This window comes from Didymosphaeria variabile, assembly GCF_027946475.1.
Source record: "Didymosphaeria variabile strain IMI 356815 chromosome Unknown scaffold_7, whole genome shotgun sequence".
Classification (NCBI taxonomy): Eukaryota; Fungi; Ascomycota; class Dothideomycetes; order Pleosporales; family Didymosphaeriaceae; genus Didymosphaeria; species Didymosphaeria variabile.
The window spans coordinates 1,347,732-1,364,401 of NW_026611626.1; the positions used below are offsets into that span (position 1 = coordinate 1,347,732).

At 54.0% G+C, this 16,670-nt stretch overlaps 7 protein-coding genes across 7 annotated transcripts; 4 read left to right on the forward strand and 3 right to left on the reverse strand.

The window, feature by feature from the left end:
* Nucleotides 1–757: 757 nt before the first annotated feature.
* Nucleotides 758–3,420, reverse strand: NAB3 (nuclear polyadenylated RNA-binding protein 3; the record flags this gene model as incomplete). Its single annotated transcript, XM_056218336.1, has 3 exons — nt 758–1,899; nt 2,034–2,213; nt 2,439–3,420. The coding sequence occupies 3 exons, from the start codon at nt 3,418–3,420 to the stop codon at nt 758–760; spliced, it is 2,304 nt and encodes a 767-aa protein (XP_056067601.1).
* A 495-nt stretch (nt 3,421–3,915) lies between these two features.
* Nucleotides 3,916–4,594, forward strand: N0V89_009586 (uncharacterized protein; the record flags this gene model as incomplete). Its single annotated transcript, XM_056218337.1, has 3 exons — nt 3,916–4,148; nt 4,201–4,461; nt 4,507–4,594. 3 exons carry the CDS (start codon nt 3,916–3,918, stop codon nt 4,592–4,594), a joined length of 582 nt encoding a protein of 193 aa, XP_056067602.1.
* Nucleotides 4,595–4,777: 183 nt separating this feature from the next.
* Nucleotides 4,778–6,160, reverse strand: UTP6 (U3 snoRNP protein; the record flags this gene model as incomplete). Its single annotated transcript, XM_056218338.1, has 2 exons — nt 4,778–6,025; nt 6,071–6,160. 2 exons carry the CDS (start codon nt 6,158–6,160, stop codon nt 4,778–4,780), a joined length of 1,338 nt encoding a protein of 445 aa, XP_056067603.1.
* Nucleotides 6,161–6,400: 240 nt separating this feature from the next.
* Nucleotides 6,401–9,843, forward strand: CWH43 (the record flags this gene model as incomplete). The annotated part of the gene is made up of 12 exons (XM_056218339.1): nt 6,401–6,439; nt 6,494–6,539; nt 6,591–6,621; nt 6,671–6,710; nt 6,761–6,857; nt 6,910–7,242; nt 7,291–7,417; nt 7,500–7,541; nt 7,592–7,676; nt 7,725–7,770; nt 7,818–9,634; nt 9,688–9,843. 12 exons carry the CDS (start codon nt 6,401–6,403, stop codon nt 9,841–9,843), a joined length of 2,859 nt encoding a protein of 952 aa, XP_056067604.1.
* A 432-nt stretch (nt 9,844–10,275) lies between these two features.
* N0V89_009589 (uncharacterized protein) lies at nt 10,276–11,724 on the reverse strand (the record flags this gene model as incomplete). The annotated part of the gene is made up of 1 exon (XM_056218340.1): nt 10,276–11,724. The coding sequence occupies one exon, from the start codon at nt 11,722–11,724 to the stop codon at nt 10,276–10,278; it is 1,449 nt and encodes a 482-aa protein (XP_056067605.1).
* Nucleotides 11,725–12,449: 725 nt separating this feature from the next.
* N0V89_009590 (uncharacterized protein) lies at nt 12,450–15,113 on the forward strand (the record flags this gene model as incomplete). Its single annotated transcript, XM_056218341.1, has 4 exons — nt 12,450–12,620; nt 12,780–13,382; nt 13,557–13,706; nt 13,758–15,113. The coding sequence occupies 4 exons, from the start codon at nt 12,450–12,452 to the stop codon at nt 15,111–15,113; spliced, it is 2,280 nt and encodes a 759-aa protein (XP_056067606.1).
* Nucleotides 15,114–16,161: 1,048 nt separating this feature from the next.
* N0V89_009591 (uncharacterized protein) lies at nt 16,162–16,650 on the forward strand (the record flags this gene model as incomplete). The annotated part of the gene is made up of 2 exons (XM_056218342.1): nt 16,162–16,165; nt 16,235–16,650. 2 exons carry the CDS (start codon nt 16,162–16,164, stop codon nt 16,648–16,650), a joined length of 420 nt encoding a protein of 139 aa, XP_056067607.1.
* Nucleotides 16,651–16,670: the final 20 nt, after the last annotated feature.

Below are 16,670 nucleotides of genomic sequence, written 5' to 3' on the forward strand. Positions count from 1 at the left end.
CCCTACAAGAGACACTGATCAGATACTGTATTCGTAACAACGCTTTGCTTCTTACAAATAACCCTACACGACAAAGTGAACTGAAATGGGGTTATGCCACACCGCTTATTTATCGCCACTCCAGAACTGCCAGAAATGCCGCCCAAGTATACAAATGCAACGCTGACGCAAAAACAAACCAAAAGGTGAAACGTTAAAAAGAATTCCCTAGTCCGCTCAGTCCACATCCACCAACCACTCCGAGAAGTTCATATCACCCGATTGCAAAGACGGCAGATCGTGAACCGAGTCCTTCCTGGGTAAATTGCGCGGACGCGAAAGTACTGAAGAGTGTACATCCGGGGGATCAGGCTGAAGAGTTGGAGATGGGGCGAGGATGCCGACGAATTCGCAATTTGCGGTGAGGCCGGTAAAACGATCTTCGTAAGAGCACTGCCAGTAGTCGGCACCATGTTGTGCTAACACTGTGAAAGGACTCGGTATGTCTACCACACGCTCCGGTTCCACCTTAAACGAGTCGTCCGATAGTTGCTAACTTTTGAGAATGGCGGAGAGTACGCAGATGTTGATCCAAGCAGGTAGTATGATCAATCGACAAGGAGGGTTCTGAACGAATACTGGACTGTACTGGGAACGGGGTACGATGCAGCGCCTGATGATGAAATCGATGAGTGTAGAGGTCAGAGATAGTCGAAGAGACCGACATTCAAGTAGGCTGGTCAAAGCATGTTAGCTACGAGGTACCAGACATGAGCTCTCATCGCTGGTACTTCGCAAGCTGTGCCATGATCTCTGCCATGTCTGGTGCCTTAGCACCTTGCGCCGGTTGGCCAATGTATTGTGTATTCTGGGGCAATACATATGAGTTAGTAACCGGCAGATTTCCGGGTGCCTGGACAGCTGGCTGCGGTTGCTGAGGCTGATAAGGTGCCGGAAATGGCTGTGCTGTTGGCGGTTTGTACGCGGGAGCCGCGGCAGGAGTTGAAACAGAGCTTAGCAAGCGCGCAAGATCAGGCGTGAGCGCAGCCTGCGCTTGCGGGGCCTGTTGTGCACCGTTGCCAGACATTGCTCCAAGGAGTTGGGATAAGCTGTTCGGATCAAGGGTGGAGATGAGGTTGGTTAGGTTCGGTGCAATGGCTGCATTGGCCGTCGGTACATGGGGTGCGTAAGGGTTTACAGCAGGAGCACCGTATGTTTGACCGTATGTAGGCGGTGCTGGTTGCTGCACAGAGAAAGAACGGCTTTTCTGTTTCGCGTCGGCTACAAGGGCAACAGCCGTCGGCGGATCAAGGTCGGCATACTCGTTATATGAGACGTTATCGTTGCCACGGCTCCGGTCGAAGAGCTGCACATGGATCGTGCTTCTCGGAATGGAACCGCTGTTCAATCTGACGATTGCGAGAACACCCTCAATGATTTGTCGCCTAACAACGGCGTTCTCATTTAGTCGTGGGCTCAGGATGAGTACGTTAACGCGAAGACTCGCACGTTCAAAGGTTTCCTCGACCCAGCGAATGAAACCTCGCGGAACTCCTTCGTCGAGTACCAGTACCTGTACATCAGGAACCTCGTGTGGAGCACGGAATGGCAGCGACAAGTCAGGAGTTGAACCTCGTCGCGGAGACGGGCTGCGGTATCGACGAGGGGACCTTGAGCTACTGCGTCGACGCCGGTATCTATCGGGAGAGGGGTCTCTCGCGCGATAACCCTGATTCCTGCGAGGCGAGGGGGATCGCGTAGGCCGATAGTCGTCCCGGAACCGTCGATTGTCGGGTGGAGATAGAGGGTTTGCGTTCCGGCTGCCACGACCGTAGTCGGGAGAACGTGAGCGCCGCCGTCCGGCATTACGGTCAGGTTCGGCCTTTTTCGTGTTTCTTTGCGGTTTGGAGACTTCGAGGTCTGGTTCCGTTAGGCTATGTACACTTTGTAGTTGTAAGGCGATAGTCATGGTTTACTAAGTTACCACAGAATGGATAAAATAGACTGCACTTAAACTTTCGGCTCATGGCTGTACCGTTTTGGAGGAGACTTACGCATCTTTCTGCCACGCACCTGTTGTCCTTGTTCCGCTCGGAGAGCCCGAGAACATGACTCGGCAGTGAGAAATTGCACAAAACCATACGCCTGCTTGATGGATATTTGAGCGAGGTCACCGTGGCGGTGGAATCGGTGGAAAATGTCCCGTTTTGTCACTTTTTCAGTGGGCAAGTTTCCTAAAGAAAAGATTAGCATGCTTCAGGAGGAACCATAACGAGAGGACACATGGGAAGCCGTGGCAGTGTGTCAATATAGGATATACGTGACCACGACTGTACAGAGACTGTACAGTGCCTGGGAATAGTTGGTACACAACGTGCGGTTGATTGTATATCCCGACATGACACACACATCAAGGACCCTTGAAGAGTATCCCTTTCGACTCGATAGTCTGTGCTTACCAATGAACAGCCTGGAGCCCATCGGAAATTGATCCCATTGTCCATCTGTCACAAATCGGCGCTCCTGATCCAGAAAATCTTCATACTTCTTGTTCACCTCCGGGGGCCATCGAGAGTCTTCGTCATCCCCGTGTGACCCACTGCGGTTAAAGTCTTGCGACTGGCGCTGGCCGTATCCGGAAGAAGCGGAGCCTACAGTTGGACTCATCTTATCAGCGCCTCCGGTGCCCCCTCGTACATTCAGCGGCTGTAATTGGATGGAGCCTCGGTGGCTGCTGTGCGGATGGAAGGATCGAATATCATCATTGGGGTTATAGTTCGGATGGGTCGACGGTTTTTCTTGCGGCGGCGGTCGTGGAGGTAGATGAGGGGCGGCTGGGAGCGAGGAGGCATTGGTGGATTGCTGGGAGGGCTGGGGAGGCACAGTGGGCGGCGCATATTGGCTAGAGCCCGCGGCGTTTCCTGGTGTTGACAACTGGTCAAGCAAGGCCTGGACATCGACGCTCGCGACATTGGGAGACTGGGCTTGGAGATTCTGTTGGTTGGCAAAGGCGTTGGCATCAAAGGCATAGGAATTGCGGTGTTCTTGAGCAGGCGCATGGTTTGCGTCACTAAACGAGGCTGAAGGCTGTGAGAAATTGTGCATTGCAGGTGTATCTTGCTGCCCAGTGTGCCCTTGTGTTGTGTATCCTGGGGAAACACCGGCGCCTACAGCGGGCGCAATCTGAGCGTTCTGCGAGGCATCGGCGTAATACGACGTGGAGGAATTTGCGCTCGGCGTCTGTGTCTGCTGCGGATACTGTTGGTAGGAGACGGGTGTACCTATGCTCAGTGCTGGCTCGCCGAGCATCGGGTCCATCTGCTTCTCAAGAATAGGAATATTGGAGGGCGATGGATGGTGGAGGGGCTTGGGTGACTCAGGCGTGAGGGTACTGCCGCGAAAGTGCTGCGCGTCTTCTGGAGGGCTTGGACTTGATCGCATGTATGCGGACCCGGCGCAAGGCGCGTCAACGGCGAGCCACTGCCTCAATACATCTACAAAGCTGCGCGCACACAGCGACAGGAAGGGGAGGCAGGTAGTACACGGCAGACGGGCGGGGTCTGTGTCTGTACGAGCAGCAGATCAGGATGCAAATCGCCAGTCAGTCAGCGCGGCACGGCGGGCAACGGACGATGGGTAACGGGCGGCGCAGTGCAGACGAGTGGAAAAAGGCTGGACAGCTGCGGGGTGCAATATGGAAGATTGAAGTCGGCAATGGGCGGCAGAGGTGAGAGTGAAAAAGGCAGGCAGAGGTTGTTGAGGGCAGGAGCGTGGTGGGGAGATGACACAAGCACGAAGCCGCGGACCCAGCAGCTTTTCTTCGTCCAGCCTTGCCCAGAGCAGCTCTAGCCGATTACCTAAGGCCGTGCAGCGGTCCGCAATTTGTTCGCGCAGCTTTGCCAGCTGCATTGCATCACGGCGATTTCACTGCACAGCATGCCAGGTGCGCGTTTCCCCGCCGCCAGCATTTCTCTTACCACACGCCCGCTGCTGGCGGTTGCACCGTCCGCCCGCTTCGCCTCGGGCAGGAGCAACGGCGAGGCGGCTCCCGAAGAGCTCCAGGCGGCGCGCAAGTGGCTCGCGCAGCTGCATGCAGAGACTATTCCCAAAGGCATCGGCGAGTTGAGCTTCAGCAGGTCTTCCGGCCCCGGCGGCCAGAATGTCAACAAGTAGGCACACGCTAGCATGAGTCCGTGTCGTTCGGCGCTAAAACCGGTCAAGAGTGAATTCTAAAGCTACTTTGAAAGTGCCCCTCGATGCACTTCTGGAACACGTGCCCAGCGCCCTTCACCGTGACATCAGGACGTCTCGCTACGTGGCTGAGCGGTCCAGTGCCATCATCATCCAGGCCGATGACAGCCGTAAGCAGAACGACAACGCCCACAGTTGCTACAAGAGGCTCTACGAAGCCCTCGTCGAGGCGGGCCACGCTGCTATACCCGGCGAGACGTCGGCCGAACAAGCCAAACGAGTCAAGGATTTGTACGTCCTCGTGCTTGCATGTAGACCCTAGCTGACAGCTGGCAGACAAGAGTCTGAGAACGAGCGGCGGCTCAAGACTAAGAAACAGCATAGCGCCAAGAAGAGCTCGCGAAGAGGTCGCGGTGACGATTGAAGTGCAGGCTACAGGCCATCCGTCAACCCGGGGTCGCATTATACTAGATTCGCTTCGTGTCACGGGAGTAGGGATACCGCCACGTCGCTGGCTCTGGTCCCTTTCCAAAGGTCGCCTTGATATTTGTCAACGTAGTTATCTAACCACCGAAGGATTGGCGGCGATAACGGATTGCCGCCCTCCTCAGGTGGTCAAGGCAGCATTGAGTTGTTGAAGGCGCTCATTGGTGCCGAGTCGCTTCATGCTCGATTGTACCAGATGTTTTGCATCTTCTTTCTTCCCTTCTCTTTTCAACGCCTCACTCAGTGTCGCAATGCTGTCTCCGGTGCCGTCTCCGGTCTCCTCCAAAAACACAGTGAACTTTCGTAACTGCGATGAAAGAACTTTCCTAACGACCGGATCCATGTCTTGCGCAAATCGGATCGACGACAAGATCTGTCGAAGGGCGATTTGAGTTAGGTGACGTTTGTGGTTGGAGTGCTGTGTAATAGCTGCATTGAGCTTTTCCAGAGAGCTTGCGAGCACCGTCGGAAATTCGGAAGATGCTGCGTGCAAACCAAAGAACGGCAAGCGGAAAGCGCATGCAGCTGCCTGGACGGTCTCCGCAGCATTCTGGCGCAGATGATCCTCGACATGTTGTAGGATGCGTGTGACACTGGGTACTTGGTCGAATTCGGCAAACATGTCGAAGAATCGCTCTGCAAGCGCGGCGTTGCTGTTGAAATGCTTCATCGCCGAATCAAAGATTGCAATGGGTATAGCTCCTGTTAAGACTGGTGCAGAGGCCAGATTCTGGAGGGCCACCTCGTCCACGCCATCATCTTTCTTCAAGCTGGGGTTGACATCTTCAGCCGTTACCTCCGGAAGAGTGATCATGTCCTCGTCTTCTTCATCTTGTTCTTTCTTCGTGCGATCGACGTCCAGTCCTAGAATCTTTCTCCGCCCCGCAATCTTGCCAATGTAAATCGTCTCCAGTTTGGCGTACTCTACCCACAACTGCTCGGAGCTCTTGCAGAACCGCAACCCTCGCTGCATGTAGCTTCGAGCATCCGTAATGTCTGCCTGGGTTTGAATGAAGTAGTTTGCTGCATAGATCCAGAGTTCCGGCTTCGTGGGGTGCAGGCGCACAACCTGAGTGAAGATTTCATTCAGCCTCTTGTAAGCCTTGTCCTTGCGCGCAAACTCGATGTATTGCATCCATAGACCCAAGTCGCCCTGAAACTTCCTGGTGCTGCGGTTGTAGAGAGAGTATATCGTGCGTTGCCCGCTGCCACGGTATCGCACGGCTAGTCTCTTAATGCGCTTTCGCCGCAGCGCGTCTACATTCTTCTCGAACTCGATGTAACGCAGCCAGTCGGAAGGGTGCGAGCCGCGAGCATTGACGATGTGCTCGAAATCGGAACGTTTTCTTGCTATTGAACTGATCTCTTCCTGGCGCAGGTTAGCATACTCTCAAAGACTAAACTGGCTACCAACCCTCGAAAAGATCTGCTTCCGCTCGAGCTCATTGAGCTCCGCGGCGGACTGCTCGAGAAAAAAGCGCGCCTTGTCGCTTGGGCCCGACATTTGCGTGTTGCGTGAAAATGAGTTGTGTCGCAAAAGATTTTGGATGCAAGAAAAGTTGTCGCGTAAAGCTGCCCGCCTCGCTGCCCGCCTCGGCTCAATCCGCCTGCCGCATCCTAGCGAACGTCACGTAAACACTTCAGGGGACCTTGCCGTCTTACGCGTGGAGGAGCTCACGACACTCATTCTGTCTTTCTTTCGATATAGCCGGGACGTCTTTGAGAGTCTCACATTGCACCAGGCATGCCACCGAAACCCAGAGACACCGACATTGTCGCGAGTGTAAGCAGTTCACAGTCTTGGAGCTCAAGTGCACCGATGCTCACAAGCTTACAGTTCAACGGGCAATGGATATCGTGGTTGCACACCATTGCAGCATACAGTAAGTCATGAGATGCTCCAATTGAAAGCTCCAAGCTAAAAAATTGGCAAGCTGCGTTCGTAGGCGCACTCGTCGTCGGCCTGTACGCATCCGCGAACCTCCCACACGCAAGCCTCCCTAAGCTTTGACAGGTCCCTCCATTACCACAAAATCGTACAGAATGAATTCTACGTCAGTGTCATCGCGCCGTATACTCTGCACAAATACCAACGGGTACATAGGGTTATCCACAAGAATGGTTTCCATCCGTTTCGTCAACTATTGGAGACCGCTACCCAGAACGATCGGTTTTCCAACTTTTCATTGCCTTGACTTCAGGTAAGGATATATCGAACTCTGGACCTGGAGCCACTATACTGAAGACACACAGGTCCGCGATTCGCCCTCGTAGGGCTGTGGTATGTTCTCACGCGCCGACCGAACTCGACCCTCCCGAAATTCATACTCGGAGTCGGCATCTTCCGGACTTTGACATGCGGAGGATGGACATACATCACGTCGACCGATGATCATGACTGGCACGATGTCTTCATGATCTCATACCTGGTCTCTACCATTCCGTGGACGTTCGGTGTGATTGCGCTTAGCCCCAAGAACCCGGTATCCGTCCAATACCGCAAGTACTTCTCCGGTACTTTCTACGCCACTATACTACCTCTCATTTACTTCTTCATTCAGCACAAGGTGCACCACGTAGCTGGAGGTATGACCAATGATCCTTGACTATGTGAGACTGATCTAACAACTGTAGCCTACACGATATATTCTTTCTTCGAGTGGGCGCTCGTGCTCCTCGATGTCGGGTTTGACGCTGTTACTGTGATTGAGTTCCAGAACTTCGAGGTTCAAGTCAGAGATCTGAAAGGCATTAGCCGCGGGTATGTCCGTCCGCTCCCCGAGTAAATAGTCGTTATCAATGCAATATTCTGTGATCAAGTTCTGATCCGATCTGTACTCTAGTGCTGGCAACAAAGCCATCGGCGACGCTGTCCTCGAGAAGGAGTACGTCCTCAAGCCGTCACAATTCAATGAAAACCCTGACACAACGGCAGGAACAATAGAGAGGCTCGTGCGGTCTTTGACAACCGCTTTTCCTGGTTTGCCCTGTTCGATGCTGCAGCCGATGTGTACACCGGGGTAATAATCCTCAGCAGCAATACACATTTGCTAAGCTAACATATACAGTTCGTTTTCTGGTCCATGCTCACTTCTCTTGGACTATGCGTGTGGTGTAAGTGCCTCAGAGCGTTGTGAAAGGCAATTTCTAATACTCCGAAGACTTCCCGCTGTGGCACATGGGCATCTCTGGGTACGAGGTCTTGGTAATGTGCACAGTTTCTCCCTTCCTCCTGGGTATCAGGCCTTTGCGCTACATTTTCACCCGACATGTGCGCATCTGCCACTTACTCTCACTCTCAGGCCTTCTTGCCTATCTCATCAAAGACCCTGCGAATCGCCTCTTTGCAGTCGGCTTCGGTGTTTGGATGTCTTGTCTATCATGGGCTGCTACCTTCTACGGAGAGAGGTCTCAACCGCATCGTCTTGAGGCACGCATTACCGCTTTTGCTTCAGGCTTGATCCTGTCCAGTCTCGCCAAATTCGCATTCCATACTAACAATCCCATCTGGCCTGTCATGCATGGACCGAACGGCGGTTGGAACAAGGTCGGTTTGGCTCTGGCTATCGTAGCAGTGATTAGGTCTACCCGTTCTACTGCAAGCTCTGGCGCTGACCTTCAGGCTCCTGGTCCTACCAAGGGCTCTGCAACATTGACAGCATTTGGTCTTGCCGGCCTCTTCTTCAGCATGCACTCCCTCCTTTCTGACTCTAGCACTATGATTCTCTGGGTCTGGGAAGGCTATCCTGTCCGTGGTCCGCTTGCAGTGCCCCACGGCGCCTGGACTCTACTCGCCATGGGCTTTGGTCTCATCATCGGCCTCTTCACACCAGCTCTCGCGCGTTCGTGGGTCTTCTATGGCATCGGTTCGGTCGGTGCTGCCATCCTAACCACCTCCAAGCATTGGACCGGCTACTACGGTGCACTCTCCCTCACGGTCTATACCATGGCCGCAGTGCCCGTCCTGATAGGCCACGCAGCACGCCACTCTCCTGCAAAGACCTTCGGTATCGGCTTCCTCGTCTACAATTTACTCGTTCTAGCACACGTTTGGATCGTCGCCTATGCCTTCGTCCCCGGCGGACCCCTCATGCGCGAACACACCGACTGGGTTATGACCGCGATGATGCTCTGCATCGGCGCCGGCGTCTTCAGCGCCTCCGCCCAGCCTTCCCCCCCTAAGGCGAAGGGTAAGCCCACGGCGCCTAATCCCGCAGCCCGAACGCAACGCGCATACTATCTCTACGTTCTCCTTTTCCTTGAGTTGCTCGCTATCTCCGTGGCGTACCTGCGCTTCCCAAGCTACAACTACACGTCCTACCACCCGGAAACGAAGAGCATTACAGCCGGTATCTGGACCATCCACTTCAGCCTCGACAATGACATGTGGAGCTCGGAGCGCCGCATGCGCGACGTGATTCAGGAGCTCGAAATCGACGTCATGGGCCTTCTGGAAAGCGATCTCCAGCGCATTATCATGGGTAACCGCGACACGACGCAGTTCCTCGCCGAGGACCTGGGCATGTACGTTGATTTCGGACCCGGACCGAACAAGCACACCTGGGGTTCCGCCCTCTTGTCCAAGTTCCCAATCGTGAACTCCACGCACCACCTCCTCCCCTCGCCGGTCGGCGAACTCGCGCCCGCGATCGAAGCCACCATCGATGCGTATGGCGAACTCATCGACATCTTCGTGTTCCACTCGGGCCAAGAAGAGGATCCTGAGGATAGGAGGCTACAGAGCTTGTATCTCGCCGAGCGCATGAAGGCTACGCCGCGTCCGGCGATTCTACTATCCTACCTTGTTACGAAGCCGCTGCAGGGGAATTACAACACCTATGTGGGTGAGAAGAGTGACATGAAGGATATCGATCCTAGCGATTGGGATAGGTGGTGTGAGTACATCCTATACAAGGGCCTGAGGAGGACGGGGTATGCGAGGGTGAGCAGGAGCACGATTACGGATACGGAGATTCAGGTAAGTCACTCCTTCTTGACAGTATAGTGAAACGGTGTGCTGACTTGGGATAGGTTGGCAAGTTTGTTGTAGGACAGCCGGAGGGATCCAACGATATCATTCCTGAGGACCAGGTTCCGCAGGGACTTAGGTTTCCGGCATTGTTCAGGGGTCAGGGTGTGAGGGGCCACCGGTATCATGTTTTCGATGAGCCGAGGTACTACGCGTAAGGCAGTGAAGGGCGTATAGATAGGTCATGGTGGAATGCTAAAGGGGTGTAGGGTTGGGTCGCAGGGGACTTGGCCTGTTTTTCTTGTACATGTACGCTTTCGAGAGGATGTCTACGCTTTGTGTGTAGTAACCTGCTGCAGCCGCAATCGATTCCGTGCCGTGATGAGGCATTGGAGTGCTGATGTGTCGTACATTGTGGTGCCCCAGGGTATGTAATTGCCGGGTGGGTTGGCCGTTAGTCAGAAGGCTAGGCAACAATCAGAATCGCACGAGAAGCACGAGTACGAGTGCGGCGTCCACTGGTCTGGGCGTATGCCGTTGTAATATGCAATACATATCATGTCTTTTCTGTACAGAAATCCTTCGCGTATTAAAAGCGCATTAAGGCTGTATGCATCCCACTACCTGTAGCAGAAGTACCCATTTGGCCCTCACTCCTTCCGTTCCTCAGGCGGCGGCAACACAACAACATACTCCCTCTCACTCCCTGCAAACTTCAGGATATCCTTATCCCTTAGCTCAAAGTACCTTGAAGTCTCCACCCTCTCCCCATTGAGCTCTGTCCCATTGCTCGACTCTAGATCGATCACATACGGCTTGACCTTCCCCTTCGTCTTCTTCACCCCATACTCATCCTGCACGGTCTTCGTCACATACCGGAATTGGATCACAGCATGCTGCCCACTGCTGCTCGGATGCTCAAGCACATAATCCACGACCTTCACCTCCCTGCCAAGCAACCAGCAGCTCTTGACACCCAGCTCGATCGTATCGACCACGTCCTCTCCCTTGAACACAATCACTTTCCAAGCTTGTGAAGAAGGCGGTTTCCGCGCTTCAGGCGGCTCGTGGTATTTCAGTGATATCTTTGTGCCTTCGACTTTGTTTGCGGCTTTGGCGAGGAGGCCTGTGGGTTTGAAGTTGGGTTTTTCAAGGTTGGGGGGTGCGCCGCCATATTTGGTTGGGGGCAGGGCGCTGTTGTCAGAGCCGCGGAAGGAGACTTCTTGATCGGGGAGGGGCGGTTGGAGCGGGGTGGGGAGAGGGAGTGCGCGAGGGGAAGGTGTGCGTTTGCGGCGGCGTTTGGGCGGCGGTGAAGAGGACGGAGAACTGCGCTTGGCGGCGCGGTTGGAGCGAGGGGAGCGTGAGCGGCGGTCCTTTGAACGGTCGCGATGTCTTTGTTGGTCTCTATTTCTATCTCGAGAGTGCGGACGATCACGATAGCGGTCCCTTGAGCGCTCACGTTTCGTCTCGTGGCCTCTTGATCTCTTCCTCTCTCGGGATCCGTCGCGCTTGCGCTCGCCGGACCTTTCACGATGTTTTTCCCTGTGTAGATCTCTTGAACGGTCTCTACCCTTTGATTTGTCCCGGCCTCGTGATCGATCGCGGTCCTTCGTCCTGTCCCGGTCTCTAGAGCGATGTCTATCCCTCCTGTTGTGCCTGTCCTTCGAACGATCCCTGTGCCTCGATCGATGCCTCTCCCTCTCTCTCGAAGCTTCGCGCGGTTTCCTGTATGGCTCTGGAGATGCCTCACGTTGGCGTGCGGCTAGTTCAGGTTCAATGGATGGGTCCTTCGACTTCGCCTTCTGCGATCGGTCCTCTGGTGAGCCGTCCCTCACACTTCTTGGGGGCGATGGCTTGCTCTTCTCCCTCACTCCGCTACTCCCGTCTGATGGCGGCGACAGTCTTCCGCCCCGTCCCCGCCCTTTTTGTTGCATTGGTGATTGGTCGTGACCATTCTGCCTCCGCTCAGGTGGTGGGCCGCGCGTGTCCCATGGCCGACTCTTATGCTCCGCAGGCGCAGACTGGCTGCCTTGTCCCTGCTGCAGCTTCTGCGTAAGCGCAACGCGGGCGCTATATGGTGAGAGCTCACGTTCAGGCATGTCTTGAGCTCATAGACCTGTCTGGATGCGGCACCCTGCGTCGATGGGGGCGCGGTTTCGGATGGAGGATTGCGGCGTATAGGGCGTGGTCAGCGGCGCACAAACTGAGGTGCGTCGACTAAGCGCGGAGAGTACCAGGGAGGTGGTGCTGCCGCATAACGGTGTTGAGGGCAATTGTGAAGACGCACGTTGGTCACGTTGTTTGCATCGAATCAATATTCGCGACAAATGACGCTCGCCGCGTCGCGCACAGACCGCTGCACAATTCACCCACGGCGCTTGGGTACACGACATGCCACCCACAACGCACCACAGAGGTGTGCATGCAGTTGCACGGCACATGGCGGCCCAAGTTTCGTAGTCGATCATCAGCGAGCCGAAACCGTTCGAGGCGCTGTTTCGCGCCTCGGGGGGAAAAGCTGGAGCGCCGTCTTACTGTGCATAGGATGGGGCCAAAAGCGTCTCTCGGTCCTAATGGGGATATGCTGTACATAGCCGCCAAAGCTGGTCGCCGCAATGTGGTGGCTGCGCAGGATGCATCCTCAAGAAAACCATACATTTCCAAGGCTCTCGCGCGCATTGCGATTCTGCTACTTTCCTCTCCTCGCCCTCAATCGCGTTTTCACTCTTGTCGTTCCTTTTTTGCGCTACCCTACACCGTCGGCGCCGTCTAATCTAATGTCTACTACGGCCCCCATACAAATCGCATAGGCTTAACGCCAACAATGTCCATGGCACCCACGTCGAGATCCAAATTCTTCTCATGGGGATCCAAGAGCGGCCGGCAGCAACCGAACCAGGAAATCTACTATCGCACAGGAGGCCTCCTACAGATCGATACGACCATTGGGAACGAAGACCAATTCGTGCAATGCGTAGACGTAGGCAACACCAAGGTAAGTGCCACCGCGATAGGCGATGCGCTGTCAATGCCTTTAGTCGCGTCGTTTCGTTGGTTTACCACCATCGACGTGTCACCCTACAGGGGCTGGACGTCCTGCATTCGCGTGTGGACAACTCCCATTGGCTTGCAGCTCAAACTTACAACTGCACAGGATACAATATGGCGTCGAAATCTAAAGAACCTTTCCATCATTCCGCCAAACTATATCACCGGTCAGAGTCCCAACTCAGCGATCCAGCATGACGTCCTGGTCAAATCAGCACCTAATCTACTCGCCGTCTTCAGTGACACTACTTTTCCTGCTACTTCAGGACTGAGCCCTACTACGTGCATCAAATCTAAATACTCTGTTCCGCCATCGCCAGCGCTACCAGCAGAGCTCCCAGGGTCCACCCCGCTTGACATTCAGGTTTATTCGGCTCCAGCAACTCCACCACCTGAACCTCATGCAGAGTCGATCCCCAGCAGTGCAGTGACTAGCGTCCGCAGCATGTTTTCCCTGAGCTCGGGCAACGCTAAGACTGGCCCATCAAAGGTGCCGCAACATCGGAAAAGTGCAAATGACTTGCAAAAACGATCAAAGGCGCGACCTAGTTTGATTGCTTCACCGTCCTCCACCGATAGTAAAATCACAACGTTGTCTACTTCATCTAGTGACAACGCGAGTAGCGCTAATTCAACGAAGACACGCATAGGGCCTGATACGATAGTAGAAGGGAAGCAGTGGCACACTGTGGAAGAGGTCACCATACAAGTGAGTGTCTTCCACTTCATTCTATGGTCGTCGAGGAGGTCGATGCACTGTTCGCCGTGTGCGGAGGGAAGGCACATCTCTCATCGAGAACGCCTTCCGTTGCTGTACACACAGGCGCAACTGTCACCTCACGTTTCATGTTCGACCACGGGCAGCAATGTTGACAATTTTCAGCCTACCGCAAGCAAACAATCATCAACGACGCGAACTAAACAATTAGATGAACTCAAGGCAACAGTCACAGCGCAAGATCAGACAATCTCAACATTACAGTCGCAATTCGCTAGTTTGCGGGCGTCCCACGAAGCTCATGTCAATAGCCTGGTCAGTCCTTTTTTTCGCATGTACGCTCATTCGCATACTCATGCTTTACAGGTCAATGCGCACTCTGCAGAAGTCTCAGCGCTGAGAGACTACACAAAGTCGCTTGAAAGCCAACAGAAAAGCCTCCATCATGCATCTAGTAATCATTTGTTGTTCATGCTCGATACTACGGATAACCCGCTGTCGCCGAAGCGAGAAAGTCCATTCTCTTCTGCCGGTAGCACACCTGCTAGCTCGATCCGGTCAATCAAGCCATCACAAGAAAACCCACGCTCGCCCCTCCGATCGCGAAACAATGCCGAGATGGAGAATCTCAAGAAGAAGCTTAGCATGGCAAGGAAGCCCGATACTGGCAATGGAGATGCGGTGCGCGAGCTGAGTCTGTACAAGCAGAATAACGAAGCCCTCCAAAAACAACTTGAATCGCTCATGAAGAAGCTCAATCAGTCTGAAGAAGAAGGGCGAAAGCAGAGGCGTACGCTTGAAGAAACTCAGAAGGCTTGCAACGAGTGGCAAGAGAAGGCAAGCAAGGCTGAAGAGTTGAAGAAAAGCACTATGGCATTGCAAAATACGATTGACCATCTCGAGTATCGACTGGAGCTGGCTAATGTTGATAAGGTGGATGCGGAGGAGCAACTGCTCAATTTGCGATCGCACAGGATTCCCTTTGATCCAAAGTCACCAAAGCTACAACTTCCAGATAACCGACAGAGCACCCGCACCAGCATGAGCACCGTGTTTGCCAACGAATCTCCAATTAGCCAAAGCGACCAAGAACCAACAACGCTGGCCGCCTTCATCTCCCATATTGAGCGACTGCAAGAGCAGGTCCGCGTGAAAGACATGCAAATCGCCGAACTCGATGCTGACAACAACCAACTAACCGTAAAATACAATAAGATGCGGAGCGACGCACGAGGGTTGGTTCTTCAGTCCGACATTCATGATCAGCTTCTCCAGAAGGCCAAGCAGAATGAAATTCACATCGAGGAGCTGCGTAGCGCTATCATCACACGTGAGGCTATGATTGGCGAGAAGAGCAAGGTACTACAACAAACCGAACGACAATTGAGTCATCACAAACTTCTCCTGGAAGCCGAGATTCGACGTCATGCAAATCTATTGCTCCTTGCAGATGCCGAAGGCAACCCACTACCTGAGCTCACATCTCTGGCTTCCAAGGACGACATCGACCGCTGGATCGAACGACTCCAAAAGCAGCTGAATAAGGACAAAGCGGAAAAGATTGGCAGCAAAGCTGGCGATGAAAGCACGATTGAAGCTCTTCGCCGAGAGAACGACTTCTACATAAGGGAGATAATATACTATAAGCTTGATTGCAGGGGCTACAAGTCGGATATCAAGAAGCTCAAAAAAGATCGCTGCGCAGATGGGAGGTCACGATAGCCGACCAGGCGACATGGAGTCTCCGGACCTTTCGGTCTCAAAGTCTGCTGAGACTCCTGCGCCTACTCAGCTTCTATCCATTCCGTCAAATCTTGGGGCTTCCACATTGCCATCCCCTGTTTCCACCGGTCCCATCTCTCTTTCAATCCCATTGACTCAGCGTATGACGCCCCCGCCTTCCGAGCTTACTCCCGCCCCATCTCCAACCGACAAGATCAAGCGAACGATAAAACGCGTTCCTTTGCCGCTTGACTTCAACATGCCATTGACCCCGCGCACTCCGCCTATGAGAGCTGTCAACTTAGCAGACGAGGCTGACAATATCAACCCTGGAATTTCACCTCGATCGGTAACACTGCTGTCTCCAGAGCGTCGGAAGCCTACTGTATGGGACACAGCCCTGCCCTGACACCCTAGTAAGTGTAGCATACTAACCATCTCTAGCCTCCCTCTCCAGACCAAGAGTTTTTCGGAGAAATGGCAACGAATTTTCCTCTAAGCACGCCTGCTGCTCCCACAATACACGCTCGTCGCAGCATGAGCGATTCGATGATACACTTTCCCCTGCAATCATCACAACCAAGCTCATCTTCGAAGGTTGAGGTCGGCATCATACCCATTGGCACACGGGAACGCTCGGGATCTGCCCCCGAGGTTCCAAAGGGCAAGAATATCCCAGAACGACCGCCTCGGCCACGCTTCGGTCTCTTTGACACAGACATAGACAACGCCACACCCCTCAGGCTTCAAACACCTCTACGCGTGAACGTCTTAGCAGAAGCCATGCGCAACTCTCCTGATCAGATGAAGTCAACGCGACATCCTATCACACGGAAACCGTTGGCTCCGCCAGGGACTCGCCTCTCCTGTGTTGTCGACAATTGAGCGCGAGAAGCACCTCAGCAATACGAGTACAGACTCGGCCATTCCTGCACCGTTGCAATTCCGATCGCGTGAAGACTCTACAAGCTCCAGTGCCGTTATCACCTCACCACCCTCACGGCGACCAAGCACTGCATCAAACTCCAACATTCCATTCGTCATCGCTATGGGTTCGCCCCATAATCCAGCTCTCATACCATCAAACACCTCAGTATCACCCACGACATGCTCGATCACAGCCAAGCGAAACGTGGTTTCGCCTACTTTGAGGACTGGCGTTGGTGGCACCATGGCATCAACGACACCCGTCACATCTCCTACATCACCCTCCAATGCTTCTAAACAGGCCTATTTCGGCAGCGTCCTTTCTTCTTCCAAAAGCCACTACACGAACATCAAGTCTGCGTCCGCACCGCCAACCCGCAACACCAGTCTCTCCTCAAGCTTCGCCGCACCAACCGCCGCATCCCGCTCTAGAACCATGACATCGGGCCACGCACGCAACCTTAGCGCAAGCTCCATTCGCGCGCGGATCGACTTCATAAAAGGGAAGGGCAAGTCGCGAAAGGAAAGCATCGGACGTCCAAACCCGTTAGCGAGTCCCTTCGATCCCGAGCACACGACGCCGAGTAAGAACACCGGAAAATCCGTTTAACACTCAATACTCTCATTACT